This window comes from Elephas maximus, chromosome 1 (genome assembly GCF_024166365.1).
Source record: "Elephas maximus indicus isolate mEleMax1 chromosome 1, mEleMax1 primary haplotype, whole genome shotgun sequence".
Taxonomy (NCBI): Eukaryota; Metazoa; Chordata; class Mammalia; order Proboscidea; family Elephantidae; genus Elephas; species Elephas maximus.
The window spans coordinates 9,562,950-9,586,238 of NC_064819.1; the positions used below are offsets into that span (position 1 = coordinate 9,562,950).

The 23,289-nt window shown below is 43.4% G+C and overlaps 1 protein-coding gene across 2 annotated transcripts in view; it reads right to left on the reverse strand.

Annotated features, from left to right (window-relative positions):
- Window positions 1-2,020: 2,020 nt before the first annotated feature.
- B4GALT4 (beta-1,4-galactosyltransferase 4) overlaps window positions 2,021-23,289 on the reverse strand; it is a 35,753-nt gene continuing 14,484 nt past the window's right edge. For both annotated transcript variants that reach the window (XM_049877129.1, XM_049877138.1), the window contains exons 2-7: window positions 22,466-22,866; window positions 19,325-19,557; window positions 16,319-16,506; window positions 7,755-7,877; window positions 5,203-5,307; window positions 2,021-2,911 (exon numbers count right to left, since the gene is read on the reverse strand). In XM_049877129.1, coding sequence (XP_049733086.1) covers window positions 2,779-2,911; window positions 5,203-5,307; window positions 7,755-7,877; window positions 16,319-16,506; window positions 19,325-19,557; window positions 22,466-22,718 — 1,035 coding nt within the window. In that variant the 5' untranslated portion in view covers window positions 22,719-22,866 and the 3' untranslated portion in view covers window positions 2,021-2,778. The remainder of the gene's footprint in view (window positions 2,912-5,202; window positions 5,308-7,754; window positions 7,878-16,318; window positions 16,507-19,324; window positions 19,558-22,465; window positions 22,867-23,289) is intronic.

The following is a 23,289-nucleotide window of genomic DNA, read 5'->3' on the forward strand; positions in this document are numbered from 1 at the left end:
ATTTCAACAGCATAGGCCCTCATTAGCACAGTACAACAGGCTGTATACCTGAAGTCTACTTTCAACTACATCAGCTATAAGCAGGAGTAGCAGATTCTTGACATTTGACACCACCCTGCCCATTAAACAGGGTCCTCACCTACCCACATCAGGGGCCTGAAGACTGGTGGCTCCACACACTTCACATAGCCACCCAAGACAGAGGTCCAAGAATAAGTGGTGCCTTCCAGCCCTTACAGCCAACAGCATTAAATGCCCAAAGTCCAGCTGCAAAGCCCACCCACCTATGCACTCTAGGGAACAGGGATCTGCCTTCTGCCCAGGCACTCCGGGGCAGCTGTCAGCCGCCTGCCTTGCTCAACAGATGATCCCCTACTGCAGCCAAATATCTATGCCTACTCCCATCACCCATCCCCATTCAGGACTGTAGGTGAGAGCCTGCATCACACACTCAGTAACCGATGACCTAGACACCTGAGCTGAATCCACACAAGAAAAATAAATGGACTCCTGAGCTCACATACCTAGTAACAGTTCTAACCACCTGGTGACAGGACATGAGAGCTTCAAAGACAGCAATAATCAAAGTAGCTCACACAACCAGCCTGTTTGGGCATATCAAAATAAAACAAGAAGCTAGGACACAGTAAGCAAACATAAAATAAATACAGTAACTTACTGATGGCTTGGAGACAACAGTCAGTATCAAATTACATAGAAGTAGACCATGATGGCTTCAACAAGTGACCAAAATATGGGCCCTCAAATTCCTTGTACACACCATTTCCTTCCTCTGCCCTCCCCCACTGTAACAAGGAACTGTTTCCAAATTGGGAACCATGTGACATAGGCTAGGAGTCCCTGTGTGGCATAGTTAAGCACTCAGTTACTAACCAAAAGGTTGGCGGTCCGAGTCCACCCAGAGGCACCTCAGAAGAAAAGCTGGACAATTTACTTCCCCAGAATCAGTCGCTGAAAATCCCATGGAGCACAGTTCTGCTCTGACACACAGGAGATCACCATGAGTTGGAGTCAACTCAATGGCAACTTGTTACAGGTCTGGTATATGCTACTGGCAATTACAACAGCTCAACCTGTGTAAGTTTATAATTAAGAAAATTGGGACAGAAGGCTGGAGAAAGGTTCTTCAAAACGACCCGGGAAAGAAGGGGGAAGTCTTAATACATTATAGCCCCATTAGCAAATTTCCCAAGAATTAAATTCCTTTATAAGGGTTGGGACAGATATGAGAACCATGATTATTTCCTTGCCAGATAAAAAGCATAGCTTTTGCTTGTCCCTTCTGAGTTAAAGGTCAAGCTGTCTTATCTATAAAATGAATTTGATGGTGTTTACCTATTGGCTGGCACCAGCCAATTCATGTTAAAGTTTAACAATCCAAGTTCATATAATGAGGGACTGAGAGACAGAGCCACAGTTGCATACCTGTTTAAGAAAATCCCTATGTTACAGTGTGTTGATCCTCCTATATAAATAAACCATTCTTACTTCTGTTCTGACCCAGTATCCATCTCCCAGCCTACACCCCTACCCCTCCTCAGGAAGCTCAGCAGTCCTAATGGTTTCTCTGCCAAATCACACCCAAGTCAGTGTCATGGCTCCACCTTCCTTCCAAACCAAACGATTCCCAAGCCCTGGCAACTGGATTCTCGGCCCCGGGTCTCTAAAATGCCCAGTACCACCCCTTCCCGTCCCATAACCAACCAGGTCTGCCCATGAAGCCAGCCCTACTTCACCCGTTATCGATTATGGGAGAGGAGAAGGCACAAGAGGAGAACAAAAACATGGTGAGCCCCAGGGGACAAGACATAGGGGCACCTACTGCAGACTTGTACATGGCGGGTGTACACAGGACAGGGGAGATGAAGAACATGAAAATGGGAGGGAGTGGAAGGGGGACTTCTTTTTTTTAAGCTGTTTAGATTTATAGATATTGAAATGAATACATCTGTAGGCCTTGAACAACGGTAAAAAATAAGACGGTGCACCCAAAGCTTTTTCATATTTTATTACAGAGGTACTTGAGGTGTATTTTTAGTTAATACGTAATTTGTAAAGTGCTAATTCATATCCTACATGTACAAAATCATTTTACAAAAATGCTTAAAAAACTAGTAGATAATGTAGTCTCTGCTGGGTTCGTACTAGAAGGCATATCTGGAGGGGTGACACCCACTGCACAGTTACGGTGGCAGCAGCCAGCACAACCACTGCTACCTCTCCATCGCCAAGTTCACTGCACCTCAATTCTTCACCTTTCCTCTCCTCCTCTGTGGTCTTCTTCTCACCCAGGACCTACCAGGTACCATGCAGGATAAACAAGTAACAGAAATGTGTCTTCGTACCTTTCTATCTCAGACAAAAACAATTTTGGTTCTCTGGGACATTAAGCCATGTTATTTCCTCAGGTCTTTTATCCCATAATGTGTCACTTAAAATGTAAACAAATCTCCTTCAACCAGAGTTCTCAAGTAGACTTCATTACATCCTTTGAGTAGTCCTTTTATGTTCAGTTCTTCAAGTATCTATACTACAATATATAACCCTCATGATGAAAACAACTAAAGAGAGCCGTCTTGTTACAATTATTTCACATTCTGTATCACCAAGAGCTGTACTAAGAAATGCCAAAAGGGAAATTCAGCCCAAAAACTAGCTGCGGCAAGTTCTTAATGGGTGCTACTTGGGGAAGTCTCTAGGGCAGAATTATTGCAATCAAATAGTCAGTTCTTCTGAACATCATCAAAAGAGCCTACATCATGGACTAGACCAGAAATCCACCGTGATGTTGATATACAAAGGTTTGTGTTCCACAGACAGTAATTTATAAGAACAACTAGACAAGCCATCTGTTTTCCAAACTCGTGACACCTGATGTAAGAGCTTCATCCTAAAGATAAAAAGAACAAATGTGAATGATAAAACAAGGATTTGACATATATTTACATTGCTTTTTGACTTACCCTAACATTTGACAAATGCACTCTTGTAAATTATTGTACCTGTTGGGTTTTCGACTGCAAACAAAGTTGGTTTTCCCCATCTAAGATAACAGAGACCAGTGCTAGCCATGTGTTCATTCCAAGATTTATTGTGTCAGACCTCAAGTAGGACCCCGTGGACCAAGTATGAAGAGTCACTGTACTCCGTGAGCTCCCAGTCAAAGGTCACTGATAACAAGTGATGCCTGTCATGAAGCATTAACAGGCCTTGCATAAACTTCAGGGAATCTCTAACCCACCCAACGATCTTGGGAAAACTTTGTGTCTTAGGTAGAGAGGGTACATACCTTTCATAAGAGCCTCAGAAAAAGTTAAGAATATGTGAGGATGAGGATGGATGAAGGGGCACCTAATCGCATGAGTGAGTCTGGGGAGAGGTCACAGAGAAGGCAAATATGAATGAGGCTTAACAGAGAAGTTCACTAAATGAAGAAGATGAGAGAAAGGACGCTCCAGGCAGAGCGAACACCCTGTGCAAGATGCACAGACATGCAAAACCAGGTACATCTGTGGAAGAATAAATCATTCGGCATGGCTGGGACCCCGCAATCTGGGGAGAGTAGCCAGCAGTGAACTGAATAGGTCTCTAGGAGCTCAGTTACACATTACATGTTAACAACATGGGTGGCGATCAGAAGTATAATGCTGAACTAAAGAAAGTTAAAAAAAAAAAAAAAAATTAGAGAAGAATAAATACAGTATGCACTCATTTATATACAATTGGAAAACATGGAAAACTAAAGTCTTTTGTTTGAGGTTATACACATGGTGGAAAACAAGAAAAGCAGGGAAGTAATTTTTACCAAATTCAAGAAAGTGTTACCTCTGGGTGGCGGGGGAAGAGGGGGCAGCAAAGATACGCAATTAGAGAGGGCCATGCAGGTAATGGATATAAACTGGGTGGGAGAGAGACCACAGTATTCACTGTATCATACTTCTCATATAATTTACATTCTCTTGTATATATTCTAATTAATTAATGTCTTAGAATTTAAAAAGAAAAATGCGTACCAACGAACAAAGACTAGAAAAACACAGGAAACATAAAAAAAAAGCTGCTTTGTTAGAGTGGTAGATGCATGGCTAAATCCTGTGTTGTTGAAAGTCCTTTTAATATTGTTTTAAAATTTAGAAGAAAAACAAAAATCAGATCCAAGAAACGCAGATGCTTCAATCATAGCCCATAAAAAATTAGCTTATCTGCTAGGACTCCTTGGTAAAAGGGTAATTCCTAGGGCAGAAAAAGTACAAGACGAGCCTGGGGCCTTCTGTCACCCCAGTGCACAGGGAAGGAAGCTCTCAAAGACTGCAGTGGGTGTGTCAGAAGGACTCAGGAGCCAACCTGAAGAAGACTCCACTGGCCAAAGATGGGGCAATATCAGCATCAAAAAAAAAAGGGGGTGGGGGGGAACCTATAGATTAAGAGAGACTTAAGAAAGACCGTCCAAATACAATCGGACCTTGTCTAAGACCTGATGCCAACAACCCAACTGTTAAAAAAACTAAAAAAGCATTTATGAGATACAATCAGGGAAATCTGAACACTGACTGGCTATTCGATACTAAGAAAATAGTGTTAGTTTTATTTTAGGCATGACAATGATTTACGGTTATGTAATGTTTTTTAAGACTCCTTTTTTAATGTTTTTTAAGACTCCTTACATTTTAGAAGGAACCATAATGGTGCTGTGGTTAAAGCGCTCAGCTGTTAACCAAAAAGCTGGCAGTTCAAACCTATCATCCGCTCCGTGGGAGAAAGCTACAGCAGTCCGCTTCTATTAAGATTTACAGCCTTGGAAACCCACTCTGTTCTATAGGGTCGCCATGAGTCAGAATCAACTCGACGGCAGTGGGTTTGGTTGGGTTTTTTATATTTTAGAGACACATACTGAAGCAATTTCCAAATGAAATCCTATGATTTCTAGGATTTGCTTCTAAATAATCAAATGGAGAAGAGAACAAATTGGGGGGGGGGGGGGGGGCGGGAATCGCCAGGAGTTGAAGACTGTTGAAGCCGAGTATGGGTACATGAGGTTCAATGAACCGTTTGTCTCTACTTTTGTGTCTATTTGAAAATTTCCTTCATAAAATTAGCCTTTACCAAAATGAATTAACTTATCTCATCAAGTTCAGCATAGCTAGGTAAGTAGCTTGCCAGGCATGTGAACCCAGGGCTTACCTTTCTATGTTCACCTCATTGCCTCTGTCTCTATTATGGAAAACCATTGTATATTTGCCTACTTCAGGTGCTGGCCGGAATATTTTCATTCTATGGAGCTCAACCCTAGAAAAATAACAGAGGTTAAAAATAAAAAAATTCATCCTACTTACCTACCACTGGGCACTTAAAAAGAATCACTCACAAAAACTTACACATATACACACAATGGTACACACAATGGGTATTTAAAAAAAGAAGAAAAACTAAAGTTGAAGATTTTCCTCCAATGGTGGGGCCTCAGGCAATAAACTCATCGAAGAATCACATTTAAGATTCACTACTTTACTGGTAAATATACAAAAGCAAATCTGCTGCAAAAGATCTCTTTAAAGTTTTAAAAAGTAAAGATGTCACTTTGAGGATTAAGGTGCACCTGACCCAAGCCATGGTATTTTCAATCGCCTCATATGCATGCAAAAGCTGGACAATGAGTAAGGAAGACCAAAGAGTCTGCCGCTGAATTAGTGTTGGTGAAGAATACTGAATATACCATGAACTGCCAGAAGAATGAGCAAATCTGTCTTGGAAGAAGTACAGCCAGAAGGCTCCTTAGAAGCTAGCATAGCAAGACTTCACCTCACATACTCTGCATGTGTTATCAGGAGGGACCAGTCCCTAGACAAGGACATCATGCCTAGTAAGGTAGAGGGTCACCAAAAAAAAAAAGAGGAGACCGTCAATGAGATGGACCGACACAGTGGCTGCAACAATGGGCTCGAATATGGCAACAATCGTGAGGATGGCACAGGACTGGGCAGTGTTTCATTGTGTTGTACATAGGGTCGCTAGGAGTTGAAACCGACCCTACAGCACCTAGTAACAACAACTGGGGTGCAAAGGAGATGTGTCAATTTATAGTTTTATAGCTAGTCACTTTGCAAAAAAGCTCAGAGTACTTACGTTAAAACATCCTGAAGAGTAGGAAAGTCAAGTCTCTTAGGATTCCTAATTAGCTTAGTGTTGCTTTCTTCTAACAAAGAAATGACCATTTTGGAACCACAAACCTAGGCACAAATCTAGACTGTTATTTACAACCTGGGTAACGCAGTTTACTACTCCAGGTCTCAGTTTTCTAATCTGTAAAATGACAATGATGAGTCACTTTGAAAGCCTCAAACAGGATAATTCACGTGGAACCTGCTTTGCAAACTGGAATGCATCACCTAAGCGCAAAGAAGGGTAGAGCCCGTCTGTTGCACAGTTGATAAATACTCAGTAAGTAAATATCAAACAGTGTCTTTGTTCAAACCGTTTTGGTTTATCCACGGCATTAGCTGAGAACCATTCTGGAGGCCACGATAGTCCCATCAAATGAAAGCGAATCTTGGGGCAGTGAAGAACTGTGATTAGGGCAATTTTCTACTAATCATCCTGGCTGGGCAGTGAAATGGATTTTGGGAATTAGATGGGCACTGTTTACCTCTAGCCCTGGCTACTCCTGCCCTGAAGTCTGGCAGGTGCCCTCAGTCCAGTTCGTAAGCCATGGCCATACAGATTACTGATGGGTTGGGCCAAAGATTCCTGCCCATCAGTAGGGCCATTCCCATGGAGCCCTTGGTCGGAGCAATCCATACCCTCCTGTAAAGAACACTCCAGAGACCTTCAGCCTAGACAGGGGGACAAGACCAGCCCTGGCTTCTTTACACTGAAGCAATGGAAATTTCTGACAGCCACACACCTGTTAATTGAGCCATACATTAGGAATTTCCTTTGCAAGAGGCAAAAGCAGGAGGAAAGGGGGCTCTCTAACAGCCAGAAATATCCTATGATTACAAGTCTGAAGATACAGGCCCCAGGCTCTTGAGTAATTGCTCATTTCTGGGGGGGAAGGGACATCCCTAACTGTCTGGCCATGAAACTCAAGCTCAAGCGAGGGAGCTGAGGAATGGGGCCAGACTGATTTTGTTTGAGCCCCCAGAGCAGAAAGTGGTCCAAGAGCACCCAAGGGTAATGCCAGCAGCCCCACATCGGGCCTGGGAGCCCGGCCGGCAGTTCCCACAACGTGTGAGGCTGGCTCAGGCACAAGAAAGTGCAGTCAGCTGTGCCCACTTCAGTGTGTGCAGCTCCTCAGAGGCTGCTGGCACTGCCCGCTCTGGACACTGGGTCTGGGGCCTGAGGAAAGGCATAGGCTTATCAAAGGTCCTTCCATCTACCTTCCTCAAAAAAAGCAGCTTTCCAGACACTCTGCAGTTTGGTGCTTTTAATTCACTAGTGAGGCCTTGAGTAGTAACACCCACCGACAAGACCACAGAGACCTCCATCAGCACCTGTAGATCCCAAACACCCACAAGCCAGGAACACAGCACCCTCCATCATTTCTAAGCTGCCACTGGCAAACAGCAATTTGGGCCCTGCTGACCTCCCTCCACCCCTTGCCACCCTCTACGTCTTGCAAATCTGCAGCCTTGCGACCTGCTGAACTGGTATCTACTGGCACTAGACATTAACAGAAGTTTCCAGAGCCACCATGATAGCAGAGCCCTTGAAGGAGACCTTTCTATGTTGTTCACCTGAGTCTGAGGTCATCGTCTTCGCCTCCCCATCCCCAGTAGTTGTTAGAGAATCCATTCACCTTGAAAAACTGCTCTCTGGTTAGGGCAGTAACACCCCCGAAATATCCTTTGTAACGTAACCTGGAGCAAGAGAGGTGAGAAAAGGTGAGAACATTAGTAGAAGCCTTTTTGTCCTTCACAGATGCTTCAGAGGTGTCTGATTTCACTACCGTCATTCCAGGAGCGCTCTTAAGACCACGCACTTTTACCCACCACCTCCTGCTGGACATACATCAACTTCCCAACATTCCTAGCCTTCCCTATCTTGCCTTTTTTCCTCTGTCTAGTCATCTGCTCTCCTCTGCTCACTAGGCAAGGTGCCACCCACCCATGTGTTAATTGCTTATACCTGTAGGTCTGCATAGATCCCTGTAAATTGGCACCACAACGTTAGATCTGGATAACAGATTTCATGGCATGGGCCAATCCAATCCACCAGCAACGGCTGTCAAGTGCACTAGGTTAAGAAGAATTCGGAAGCTAAGCCAAGTTCAGCATGAATGAAAATCGTATTAACATATTTTTTTCTTCCTTTCCTTTTTCTTTATTTGGAGGAAAAAGAGATAGTTCTCATCCATGTCCTGGAAAACCCAATACTCCTCAACAACCCTGGGGTTTCTGGCTCAGGCAAATGGCTAGTTGATACTGCCTTATTGGAGCCCTGGTGGTGCAGTGGTTAAGACCAGCTGCTAACCAAACGGTCGGCATTTGAATTCACCAGCCGCATCTTGGAAAACCTATGTGGCAGTTCTACTCTGTTCTCTAGGGTCACTATGAGGCAAAATCAACTCAACAGCAAGGGCTTGGTTTCATTTTTCATGAAAATAGTGTGTACAGAATAATAAACAGGTTTTGAGAAAAAAACACTGAGTTATGTTTTAGGTATCTGACTTTGAGGTTCCCCTGGGGTTTCTGCCAGTAGGCAAAAGGATGCAGGGTCAGAGATATGCATTTAAAAAGCAGCTGTCAAGAGGTGGAGCTTGAAGCCACAGCAGTAGGAGAGATCACCCAAAGGCAAAGCGCTGGGTAAGGAGAGAAGAGAAACATCAACAAGTAAAAGGGGAGGGTGAAGAATAACCCACGAAGGAGATTCAGAAGGAGCAGTCAGAGAGCACTTCATCATCATGTAGTACTGCTATGTGTTATTAACAGACAAATTAGCAAATCTGAGGAACACTTCAATATAACACTATAACAATTCAGAAATGCAAATGAAGGTGGTTTATAACTTGGATGTTACCAAATAAAAAGATGTGACTATTTGAATGATTTCTAACTTTAACTTTAGTTAAAGTGTTCCACTGCAGGTCACCTTTCAGCCAAATAATAGGTTGGCTTACAAAATAAACAATATCACTTGTGAGTAAAGTGCTCCCCTAAGCAATTAACTATATGGGATAAAAGAGTTAACATTTACCCAAAAGCAAACATGAGAAGGCAAGGCGGGGAAGGGAAGCTAGATCAATGGAAATAGAACAAACAGAATGGCTGACACATTGCAAAAATTATACCAACGGCACAGAAAATTTTGTATAAAAATTGGTTAAATGAAAACCTAATTTGCTGTGCAAGCTTTCACCTAAAACACACACACACACATAAAGTGCTCAAGAGTCAATTAAATATTTTTGCTTTTTCAGATAAGAAAAACCAAAGGCAAAGATCAATAAACACATGGACACTTGCAATCTAACAGGTGGGGGTCCCAAAAGCTAATTTGTTGTTCAGCTGTTTGCTTCTATGTTCTGAATACAGACCAGGAGACCCTGTTTAACCCATAATAGAAACAGACTTCCTTATATACCTCCAACCTAAATTGTGGGAATGATATTATCATAACCTAAAACAAGCCAAAGTATAAAATAAAGTGCTCAGAAGGTAGCTGCTTTCACAGTTTCTAAAGAAAACTTTGAGTAGAACCACTGCCCAGACATAACCCGGGAGACAGTGCAAGCACCCATGAGGGACTGTCATGAGCACAACCAGCATGGACGATTTGGTAGCCACCGATTAAGTAACTACTAGCCACCAACTGGAAGAAAGACCCAGCAGTCTACTTCTGAAAAGTATTAGCCAATGAAAACCTTATGAATAGCAGCTGAACACTGTCTGATATAGTGCTGGAAGATGAGCCCCCTAGGTTGGAAGGCACTCAAAAGATGACTGGGGAAGAGCTGCCTCCTCAAAGTAGAGTCGACCTTCATGACGAGGATGGAGTAAAGTTTTCAGGACCTTCATTTGCTGATGTGGCACGACTCAAAATGAGAAGAAACAGCTGCAACCATCCATTAATAATCGGAAAATGGAACGTATGAAGTATGAATCTTGGAAAATTAGAAATCGTCAAAGATGAAATGGAACACATAAACATCGATATCCTAGGCATTAGTGAACTGAAATGGACTGGTATTGGCCATTCTGAATTGGACAATCATATAGTCTACTATGCTGGGAATGACAACTTGAAGAGGAATGGTGTTGCATTCATCGTCAAAAAGAACATTTCAAGATCTATCCTGAAGTACAATGCTGTCAGTGATAGGATAATATCTATATGCCTACAAGGAAGACCAGTTAATACGACTATTATTCAAATATATGCACCAACCACTAGGGCCAAAGATGAAGAAATAGAAGGTTTTTATCAGCTGCTGCAGTCTGAAATTGATTGAACATGCAACCAAGATGCATTGATAATTACTGGTGATTTTAATGCGAAAGTTGGAAACGAAGAAGGATCAGTAGTTGGAAAATATGGCCTTGGTGATAGAAACAATGCTGGAGATAGAATGATAGAATTTTGCAAGACCAATGACTTCTTCATTGCAAATAGCTCCTTTGACCAACATAAACAGCGACTATCCACATGGACCTCGTCAGATGGAACACAAGAAATCAAATTGACTACATCTGTGGAAAGAGACAATGGAAAAGCTCAATATCATCAGTCAGAACAAGGCCAGGGGCCAACTGTGGAACAGACCATCAATTGCTCATATGCAAGTTCACACTGAAACTGAAGATCAGAGCAAGTCCACGAGAACCAAAATATGGCCTTGAGTATATCTCACCTGAATTTAGAGACCATCTGAAGAATAGATTTGACACACTGAACAGTGGTGACTAAAGACCAGGCAAGTTGTGGAACAACATCACGGACATCATACATGAAGAAAGCAAGAGGTCATTGAAAAGACAGGAAAGAAAAGACCAAGATGGATGTCAGAGGAGACTCTGAAACTTGCTCTCGAACATCGAGCAGCTACAGCAAAAGGAAGAATTGATGAAGTAAAACAACTGAACAGAAGATTTCAAAGGGCTCCTTGAGAAGACAAAGTAAAGCATCATAATGACATGTGCAAAGAGCTGGAAACGGAAAACCAAAAGGGAAGAACACACACGGTGTTTCTCAGGCTGAAAGAATTGAAGAAAAAATTCAAGCCTGGAGTTGCAATAGTGAAAGATTCTATGGGGAAAATATTAAATGACACAGGAAGCATCAAAAGAAGATGGAAGGAATAGAGTCATTATACCAAAAAGAATTAGTCGATGTTCAACCATTTCAAGAGGTAGCATATGATCAGGAACCAATGGTACTGAAGGAAGAAGTCCAAGCTGCTCTGAAGGCATTGGTGAAAAACAAGGCTCCAGGAATTGATGGAATATCAATTGAGATCTTTCAACAAACAGATGCAGTGCTGAAGGTGCTCACTTGTCTATGCCAAGAAATATGGAAGACAGCTTCCTGGCCAACTGACTAGAAAAGATCCATATTTATGCCTATTCCCAAGAAAGGTGATCCAACCAAATGTAGAAATTATAGAACAGTATCATTAATATCACACACAAGCAAAATTTTGCTGAAAATCAGTCAAAATGGCTTCAGCAGTGTATCAACAGAGAACTGCCAGAAATTCAGGCCAGTTTCAGAAGAGGACGTGGAACCAGGGATATCATTGCTGATGTCAGGTGGATCCTGGCTGAAAGCAGAGAATACCAGAAGGATGTTTACCTGTGTTTTATTGACTATGCAAAGGCATTCGACTGTATGGATCATAACAAACTATGGATAACATTGCAAAGAATGGGATTTCCAGAACACTTAACTGTGCTCATGAGGAACCTTTACATAGATCAAGAGGCAGTTGTTCGGACAGAACAAGGGTATACTGAGTGGTTTAAAGTCAGGCAAGGTGTGCGTCAGGGTTGTATTCTTTCACCATACCTATTTAATCTGTATGCTGAACAAATAATACGAGAAGCTGGACTATATGAAGAAGAACGGGGCATCAGGATTGGAGGAAGACTCATTAACAACCTGCGTTATGCAGCTGACACAACCTTGCTTGCTGAAAGTGAAGAGGACTTGAAGCACTTACTAATGAAGATCAAAGGCCACAGCCTTCAGTATGGATTGCACCTCAACATAAAGAAAACAAAAATCCTCACAACTGGACCAATGGGCAACATCATGATAAACGGAGAAAAGACTGAAATTGTGACGGATTTCATTTTACTTGGATCCACAATGAACAGCCATGGAGGCAGCAGTCAAGAAATCAAAAGATGCATTGCATTGCTGCAAAGGACCTCTTTAAAGTGTTGAAGAGCAAAGATGTCACCCTGAAGACAAAGGTGGGCCTGACCCAAGCCATGGTATTTTCAATTGCATCATATGCATGTGAAAGCTGGACAATGAATAAGGAAGACCGAAGAAGAATTGATGCCTTTGAATTGTGGTGTTGGTGAAGAATATTGAATATACCATGGACTGCTAGAAGAACGAATAAATCTGTCTTGGAAGAAGTACAACCAGAATGCTCCTTAGAAGCAAGGATGGGGAGACTGCGTCTTACATACTTTGGACATGTTGTCAGGAGGGGATCAGTGGCTGGAGAAGGACATCATGCTTGGCAGAGTACAGGGTCAGTGGAAAAGAGGAAGACCCTCAACGAGATGGGTTGATACAGTGGCTGCCAACAATGGGCTCAAGCATAACAACAATTGTAAGGATGGTGCAGTTCCGGGCAGTGTTTCGTTCTGTTGTACACAGGGTCGCTACGCGTTGCATTGGAACTGACTCAACAGCACCTAACAACAACAACAACAATCCACCAAGTGGAGTCCCTGAGTGGTACAAATGGTTAAAGCGCTCAGCTTCCAGCTGAAAAGCTGGAGGTTCAGGGCCACCCAGCAGTGCCTCGGAAGTTCCACTTCCGAAAAAATTGGTCATTGAAAGCCCTACGGAGCACAGTTCTACTCTGACACACAAAGGGTCTCCATGAGTCAGAAACAACTGGATGGTAGCTAGTAGCGGTGATTGTGATGCTATCCATGTAGTGCAAGACAGCTAGCTAACACGCCCCACTCTTAAGGACCTTACAGTCTAGGCAGAGAGCAGAGTGTCATCAGGGTCTGAGGAAGGACATGCAGCCACCTCAGAAGGATGCAAGCCTGGGAGGATTCAAACAGATAGGAAAATGGGGGCGATCCTGGTGGCCTGAACCCCATGAGGACAAGCACGGGAAAGAGACAGGTTGTTTGAGGAGATACAGAGACCTGTGAAGCTGGAACGTGGAGGCACAACAGGAGACAAGTTGGAAAGACAGGTTAAGGAACTGCTAGTTTCACAGGGACTATTTATTTTTAAAGGGCTATGAGACCCAAGGGTGGGGAAAACGTCATCATAAAATAAAAGAAGGTCCTTGTAGAAAGGAGTCAGATACTGAGGGAATTCTTGGTGGCAAAAATCTACCACTGGCTGGTCCAGAGCTTTATCACTGACCGGGGGATTACTTCTAACCCAGAAACAGATTTTTTCCTGCCTTCATCAGAGTCTGAGACACTTGGACATATTACTTTAACATCTTCCCTCTGCATGTGAGTAAAGTGAAAATATTTTTTGCACTTCTCATCATACAGGGCTACTGTGGCAATGAACAAAGCCTAAAGCCTGTGCCTAGTTATGCTTTGTGGCTGATGTGCAGTTACATACTGTTACCAGCAGGAGGCAGACACTCTGCTACTACACTCACCAGCAACAAAGGTGGGAAGTATAGGGGAGGCCAGCTCTTCTTTTACTTATACATACATAGCTCTCCCTGGTCACAAAGATGGGGCGGATTAAATGATACAAACAATAAAGTAGAAAAATATAAATGATAAGCCAAGACCCAGAGAAAAACTTGAATTAGAAGAGATTAAGATCAAGACTGTATTAGAACCCTGATTTGCAAATAAGATTTTTTACAGTTTCTAAAAGACGACCATGGATCAGGTTCAGAGGTTCTTACACCTTAATCAAAAGGGGAGACATATTCAATTACCTAATTCACGTTGTTAAGGAAATCTGACAGTTATTCAGGGGTGACAAAGCTTTTCATGATATTTAGTTATGAAAGAAATGTCTGGCAAGTTACAACGCCAAGTTACAACAGCCAAATTCATATATGGGCTGTTTCTAAGAGTGAGTGTCCCCAGTGAAAGCCAAGATTGTGACATCAAAGTGTAACTCAAGATCAAATCCAGACAGGAATGCCCATGAACTTGGTTTTCTAACGGTCCATTTAATACAAGGATAAAATTCAGAGTCCGAGCCAAACGCCCATCCTTAAAACAGTCCTCTATGATTATACTTTCTCACTGCCAACATTGAGAAAGAACTGGGCAACATGCAATTTAGGGTTATTACGGCAAGGATCTGAAGTACAGGTGAAGTGCATTGCAGATAAAAAAAAAAAAAAAATTTTTTTTTTTTTTAGTATCTTATAAGTGAAGAGACGGTAGATTTCACAAGCTTCGGAAGAATCCAATGTAGCGGGCCCGTGATATGCTACTTTCTTCAGTGTAGAGGTGGGCTGGGGAGGACAGATAAAGCCTCCTAGATAATGAGATTCAGAATTAAAGATCGAGTTCCCCAAAGGTAAAAACCTATGGTTCTCTTCTGGACTCCCCCTCACCTTGTCCCACTACACCTGCCCTACTGAGGCACATGGCATGTCTCCTGTCTGTTTCTGCCCTCCTGCCTTGCTCTGTCCAACATTAAACATCAGCTGAACTGAGCCTCCTCATGTCGTTTCCCAACTGGAACCCTGTGTCAGCAGCTCACCATTCCCTTCCAAACTCCGTAACAGCCTACATATTCTGGCTCCCGTCTAAGCTCACCTCTTGTCTCTCCTACCTCCACAACCCCGTTCATCCTTGAGCACTAATGAATGACTTGCATTTTCCAGTAAGGGCACCATGTTCGCTCTTGCTTCCACGTCTTGTAACTCTGCTGACTAAGCTCCCAGAGATTAAGACACCACATTCCCTGGGGAACAGCCTAAGCCCTTCCCTAGTGGTTCTTAAAGGCGCTGTGTTCTCGCTCATCAAAGTGATTATTCTAGTTGTTTATATCCTACAGCTTACATAGGGACACGTCAGTCTATGAGGCAAAAATCACCTACAGACAATGTTACTCTCTTAAATAGTCCAAAGTGAGAGGCCTACACAGTAAGAACAACATGGAAACCAAGACCAACAGATTTACTGTTTCCGTCACATTGACTCCAGAGTACACACCCAGGCTGCTGAAATCGCCTGCATTATTTTATAGTTCTCTCTCACTTTATCTCTCGTCCTCTCATTGCCAAGGGCTTACAGTTGAATGCGCAGAAGTTAAATGCAAAAGTGATGCAACTCTACTGTAGCTACCTTCCTCCCCACACTATCACTCAATGGGAGCTCCTACAGGGTGGGCGCTCTGCCTTACTCAGACTGCTCTATGGCCCCTAGCACGGTCAGCACCACAGATGTGAGCACACAGGAAGGGCAGGGCTTGGGGGAGGCTAACAGGCAAGTGCACACACATAGCATATGTAGGGTTTCATCAGTAGAGAAATTGTTGGTCACAATCTTCCCTCAACTGGGCTTGAATAAGAGCTGGTACAATGTGAGGGGCGAGAGGGAGGGCATAAGGACAGAAATGATGGTACCTAGCACCTTCCACAGTGGCTTTGAAAAGGACTTGTCTTGGGTACCCTGGCTCCTCAGTAGACTACTCAGTAGATACGCTCCTCCCCATTCTTCCCAGAATTCTGGAAAGATTCCAGCTGGAAGTGACATCACAGTCTCAACGACAGAGGCCCAAAAGTTGACTAAAAGACACGATCTTGCTGCCTTCTAGAGCGGGAAGTCAAGGACAGACAGTAAGTTCCGTGAGCTCTACTTGGTGTGGGAAGCTTGCAAAAGTTCCACCACGTGGGCACTGCAGGGTGAGACTGGCCGCCATTTGCAATGCTTGAATTACTCTTCCTCTCCTGTTCTTTCCCTTTAGTCTCTGTGATCCTCCGCCAAGTTTGTTGTGGGGTTTTTCCTCATTAGTTTCCCTAATACCTCTTTTGAACTTTATGTGATATATCACAGGCCTTTCTTCCCATTCTCATTTTCCTAAGGTACTCAGCACACTACATTCTGCACAGGGCAGAATTACAACAGGGCAAGCTTCTCGGGCTAAGCATCCATCATCAAAGCCACCTTACCTGTACCCCGTGCTGTTCCTGCCAACCACCAGGTGCTTTGGCTGATTCTCACACTTGTAAAGGTTAAAGTCATGCTCGGGCACCAGGTCCACATCATGGAATATAAAACAGTCCCAATTTTCTTCCTTGAGAGCTTCTAGGTAGCCCACATTCAGGAGTTTGGCTCGATTAAACTTTTTACTTCCAGCCTATAGATACAGAAATTAAAACTTGAAAACCCGTTGAGATAAAGTTTCATACTTCAAGCCTCTTCCGTTCTGAAGCAGGAACTGGCTTTACTCTTGCTAACTCACAAGGATACCTGTGACATAAAGGTCTGATGCAGTATGCAATAATGATAAAACACCATTTGTTTCGTTTTCTTTAAGCTTCATACATTATTTATATTCCATCACTAAAAGCACACCTTTATTTATTCCATGTAAAACTATAAAACCTTTCTTACACACTAGCCACACCAATTAGCACCTATTTCTTCACCGTTCAACTCTCAGCTGATCCCAACGTTATCCTCTGCTATAAATGTATAAATTTACACCAAGCTTCCGAGAAATGTAGTTAATGGCTTGCCAGAAAGGATCAAGGAAACACGACTTATAAACAGAGAAGGTTATTGCTAGTATTACTAAGCTACTTAAAAGTTTCTTGGAACCACTGGAACAAAATCCTGTAAACCAATAATGGTAGAGGCTAATCTCACACTGCCTTCACGGTGGTTTTTTTAACTGGGTTTAAAAAAATAATAATAATAATTTGACCTGTAATATGACCAAAGCTATAGTCAGAAAAACACTTTACAGCAGTAATTTCTTCATGACTGCTTAGATTAAATTCCACAGGAATAAATTCCAGTTCAATAAACAGTTTATCATAACAAAAGTAAGGCAGCTCTCAGAAGTTGCCACACTGTTTTCCTGAAAAAAATAACACAAAGCAGATATATTTTTCTATTCATAAAACCTTGAGGGTTGTTATCTAGAGGAAGAACTCCAAATCAAATAAATCATAGCTATGACCAACCATGTTGCAAACAAAAATAATTATAAACAAATATAACAGTAAAACTCTGTTTCAAGTCCTGAAAAGTGGGAATACATATATACTATTTCCACTGATTTTCAAGAGCCTAGTTTATTATAAAGTACATAACACTGCATTATCTGACCAAGATTAGAGGGCACTTTAGAATTCTTGCCCTCCATGAAGCAGACCAAGGTGCGATACACCTCCCGCATGGCCACCACCACCTGTCAGTGGAGGCTTGTATGTTGCTATGATGCTGAACAGGTTTCAGAGGTGCTTCTACACTAAGACAGACTAGGAAGAATGACCTGGCAATCTACTGTATTTTTACGCAAATAACATGCGCTTTCCAAGTTTGTTTGCCAGCCACTCCCTCCCACCATGAGCCATTCTCTTCCAAATGTTGCTATATAAAAAAAAATTAGCATAGGGTGCTTAAGAAATACCTTGAGGGGGCAGGGCACAGCCGGTAAACATGTTATTTACATAAAAAAAAATGGTACTTCCTAAAATCAGCCAATGAAAATCCTGTGGAACACAAAGGTCCAATCTGCAGCCAGTTGTGTGGATGGCACAGGACCGGGCAGCGTTTCCTTCTCTTGTGCAGGGGTCACCGTGAGCTGGGGGCTCACTCGACGGCAGCGAACAACGACAGACATTGCCAATACTAAGCATGTAATTAATGATTTCATTTGCATTCTTAGCGTCTTTAAGAATTGGAACGGGAATTATTTGAACAGCCCAGGCCAATTTCAAAAAAACTATACACGGATGTTTAAACTGATACCTTATCTTTCCCTCAGTAAACCTTAACGGCAAGTGGAGGCATTTTTAATCACCCACTTCATTGACCTTAGAGCTGAACTCTTCCAAAGAAGTCGACAGTTACTCTGTGTTCCCACTAAATCAGGCTCCCGGAGACAAACGTGAATTGAGAAAGTGAGAATTAAACATAATACATTTTACATAACAAATAGTGGCAAAATTAAAGGTAGAAAGATAGGAATGGCCAAAGAGCTCGATAGCTGATAACACACAGTATTCTGTCAAACCCTCTGTCTACTCTCCATTGAATAGTCTTGCTCAATATTGAAAAACAATTCAAACATCTCTTTATGTAGCATGTGTTGTTGCTGTCAGGTGCTGCTGAATCGGTTCCAACTCATAGCGACCCTATGTACAACAGAACAAAACACTGCCCAGTCCTGTACCATTCTCATAGTCTTAATGCTTGAGCCCATTGTTGCAGCCACTGTGTCCGTCCATCTCGTTGAGGGTCTTCGTCTTTTTCACTGACCCTCTACTTTACCAAGCATGACGTCCTTTTCCAGGGACTGGTCCCTCCTGAGAACATGTCCAAAGTACGTGAGATGAAGTTTTGCCATCCTTACTTCTAAGGAACATTCTGGTTGTACTTCTCCCAAGACAGAGTTGTTCGTTCTTTTGGCAGTCCATGGTATATTCAATATTCTTCGCCAACACCATAATTCAAAGGGGTCAGTTCTTCTCCAGCCTTCCTTGTTCTTTGTCCAGCTTTCACAAGCATATGAGGAAACTGAAAATACCATGGCTTGGGTCAGGCGCACCTTAGTCCTCCAAGTGACATCTTTACTTTGTAACACTTTAAAGAGGTCTTTTGCAGCAGATGTGCCCAATGCAATGCGTCGTTTGATTTCTAGACTGCTGCACAAACGCAAAAGCAAACACTAGGGGCCAGTGAATCTCAGGAGGAAATCTTGTGGAAGTCACTGCCTAGCATGGAAGGGCCAACAAGAAGTAGGCTTCCTCCAGAAGTTCATTTAAAGGCCAGTAAAATTTACAGAATTTGGTCCCAGAGCTCCACACCCTGGGACAAGAACTTCCTTTACTCCTTTCAAGGATAACCAAGGTAACAGAGTTTTCATTTAATGAAAGCTTGTTGTTCAGGCCCCCAGAAAGTAGAGGGTCTGGAGGACAGGGCTCTGCTCTGCCCCCCACACTCACCTGGTGGATGACATAGATGCCATAATCCATCTGCTGCCTCTGCAGGAAGGGATGGAGATGCTCTAGCAGGTACAGCAGGTGTTTCTCTCTGTTGCGGTGTGGGATGAGGATGGCGACCCGCTGCGAAGCCTTGCACTCCTCAGGGTGATAGCGGCCCCGGTGCACTCTGGGATTTTCTGCCTGTACTTCTTCCAAAGTGAGATCTGCTTTGAAAACGAGCTTGCTCCGGCCGACTACAATAAACACAGAACATAATAACAGTATGGTAATAACAGGACCTTTCTCATAAGGTGTTGAGAGGCTTGTTGTGGTTGTTAGTTGCTTCTTGTTAGTCGCTGTAGAGTCAATTCAGCTCCTGGTGACCCCATGTGTGCAGAGTAGAACTGCTTCCTAGGGTTTTCAAGGCCGTGGCCTTTCGAAAGCAGATGGCCAGGCCTGTCTTCACAGGCACCTCTGGGTGGGTTAGAACTGCCAATCTTTTGGCTAGGAGTCAAGTGCTTCACCGTCCGTGCCACCCAGGGACTTGTTGAAAGGCTTGCATGAGTTAACACATGTAAAGCACTTAGAACACTGCCTGGCATATCGTGAGCACTATATGAGTGTTAGCTCTTATTATTATTACTTTAAAGCTCCATTTAGTCAGAAACTATAGTAACAAGACTCATGTGACGAAGGTAATTGGCGACAAAAGCAAGTAACTGCTATGTAACAGCATTCCTCGTGGCGGGGCAACCAACTCTGGGTCTGACTCATCTACACACAGGAGGTGCAGACTGTCCGTGACCCAGCAACACACAGCAACTCTGAAGAGCAGAGAACAGTGCTAGACTAAGTAACTCTCCAGATTTCATTTTGCTCTATCCTCTCTACCCTCCCCAAATTCCAGGTGTCTTTAAAATGACAGTGTGAACGGAACCAAGCTCATGGACAAGGCCCTCTTCCTATTCCTTTCCTCGGCTCTTGGGAGCAACGCCAGCTCCCTGAAGAGAAAGCAGTGGAAGGAGGTGAAAACCACCCTCACCTTCTAACCCACTGGCCACAGGTACGTGGCAACAATTTCCACATTCTGCCACAGTGGCAGACATTTCCAGTCGAGCACAGCATTTGCTCAGTGAGTCTGGAAGCTGCCAGGCTGGATAGACTCCAGTGGCCGTCCTGCCCTAATCAATCCTGTGCAAGGCTTTAAAGATCAGGCTAAAGCTACCAACCGTCCTCTTCTGAACCAAATTAACAAGGAATAATGACTAGTGAGAGAGAAGGTGGAGTTCTGGTTAGGGAACTGAGTTATGCGTTTGTTTTTTAACTTCACATATACTGGTCAGGCTGTAAAATCTCAACACGACTGCAAGGAGCACTACCCTCCTCTGAGCAAAGCAGTCACGGCCTGTCCTCTGTGTAAGTCACGGTGCCTTGCCCCACATGACCTGCTCGCTACCCTGGCCACGGCTGCTTAGACCAGTCTCCAGTGTCTGTGAAGGGGCTCAAAGGCTGCCCAACAGCAGCAAGGATAAGTAACTGCTTCAAACCACTTGGTCAGAGGAACTGACTGTCCTCTAAGAGCCTTTCCTGAGTGGTCTGCATGGAAGATATAGTTGGCAGTCACTCATGCCCACAAAAACAGTGAGGAACAGAGGTATGTGAAAGGCAAGCTACTGGAGATGCTGCTGGGAGATGATGGTATGGCTGCAGAGATGGTTTCCTGGGGAGCCTTAAGAAGCCCCTTCATCTAAGGGAACCTAACTGTGTCTCTGTCCTTGCCATGCATCTGAAATAAATGTGTCTTAACTGTTTAATGTGCCCTAACCTCCTACTAAGGAACCTTAGTGGTACAACAGTAAAGCACTTGGCTGCTAACCAAAAGGTTGGCAGTTCGGACCTACCAGCAGCTCCACAGAGGAAAAGACCTGGTGACCTGTTTCTGTCAAGATTACAGTCTAGGAAACCCTATGGGGCAGTTCTACTGTCACCTGGGGTCACTATGAATTGGAATTGACTCGATAGCACACAACAACAACAACTTCCTAGGACGTGCTTCCACTTACTCTCTACCAGCCTCCCCACCATCCCCACCATCCCTTCTCTAGTTTTGATCCTCCTTCTTAATTCATCCCCACTCACACCACCCCCTGAATCCAGGTCTTCCTCAGTCTTGTGTCACTGTCTACCTACACTTTATGAATGAATTTATTTCTTAAATCTGGTATGAGGATTTTCATCAAAGGGGATAATACAGTCAGATTTGCATTTTAATATCTCAGCTTGATAATCTGTTGGCTGAACAATGACCCTCAATAATTAGGGATAATGTTTTGGCTCTTCTGTGACTGAGACAGCATGCCGACATGAACACAGTATAAGACCCCGATTCAGCGAGGAAAGAGCACCTGCAGTTCTTTGTTTGGCCAAGAGCATCAAGTCTGTGAAGAGCCCACGGCCAATCAGGAATAACAAGCAGGAACTGAGGGCTAATTTAGTGCGTGCAGAAAGCCGCCCCTGCCAGGCCCCGTGAGAGGTGCCAGACTTCACAGGGCTGGAGAGGATCATCCTGCCCACATCCTACTCACTGTCCCCTGGCAAAGAAAGGCAAACATATGAACAATACACTGTGATCAGTGCAACAAGAGAAATACAGGCAGGCACACAGGTATACAAGGAACACGAGATTAACCCTGGCTGGGGTAGTCCCACAGCCCTTCTGGAAGAGGAAACATCTAAGTTGGGTTTTTATGAATACACAGGAGCCCACCAGGCAGACATGGATGGGAAGACCATTCTGGAAAAGGAACAACACAAGTAAAGGTGCACAGGAGTGTTTAGAGAACTATAAGCGCTTCATGTTCTAGAGAACCAACACGTGTGAGAAATAACGCTGCATGGGGCTTGTTTGTTTGCGTTTTCTCTCTTTAGTTTATACCAGTTGCCATCAAGTCAATTCCAACTCATGGAGACCCCTTGTATGTCAGGGTAGAACTGTGCACCACAGGGTTTTCAATGGCTTTGTCCTTTTGAAAGTAGGTCACCAGGCCTTTTTCCACAGGTATGTTCATTTGTGAAACTTAACCAAGCTGTACACTTCTGATTTTCTCTACATACTCATATTTAAATAAAAAGTCTACACATTACTTGCAAGAAAAAACTTACTGAGGTATGGGGACATAGAAGGACAGTTTTTGACGTCTGCTTTTTTCACAGGTGCTTTATCAGTCAGAGTTTCTTCTTTCTCCAAAACTGTGGCCTTGTTGAAATTAGCCATGAAATCAGTTGCTTTAGGAATCTCTTGAATAGCATCCACGAAGTAGTTACTGGTGGCCCACCCAACCACCGTCAGGCACAAGGTAAAAAGCAACAGTAATCGGACTCTGTAGGAAAGGTGGAAAGTCAAGTTGAAGCCCATGACGTTGACTATGTGAGCTTACGTATCTCACCACTTCTCTGCAGGCTGGAAGTTTCTTCAAGGTAGACTTCTCCAATGTGATGGCAAAATCAATGACAGCTGAAGATGAAATGCCTGTTTTTGCTCAGTAGTCCTGCTCCAACAATCTCTAAAAGGCAATGACAAAAGACATTTTGTTTCAAATGGAAATCCTATCCTGAAATTATCCACTTCACAAACTGAAAACCTATTCCTAATACACCTTGACTACCAGTAACACCAGTTTTCTAACCTATGGTTTAGAGATCAAAATACCAGAGATTGTAGCGGTAGAAGGTTCTCTAATCATCTACACATCACAGAAGCTCTCCCTAGATTCTCTCTCAGGTTATCTGTCACTCAAGAAGAGACGACATTTCCCAATGCCGTATGGGGGGAGAAGGCAAGAGAGGGAGACTGCAAATGCTTCCTCAGTTCTGAGCTGGGTACAGCCTAAAAATTGTTACTGATTTTGTTGTGTGCCATCGAGTCGATTCCACTGATAACGACCCTATATGACAGAGTACAACTGCCCCGCAGGGTTTCCAAAGCT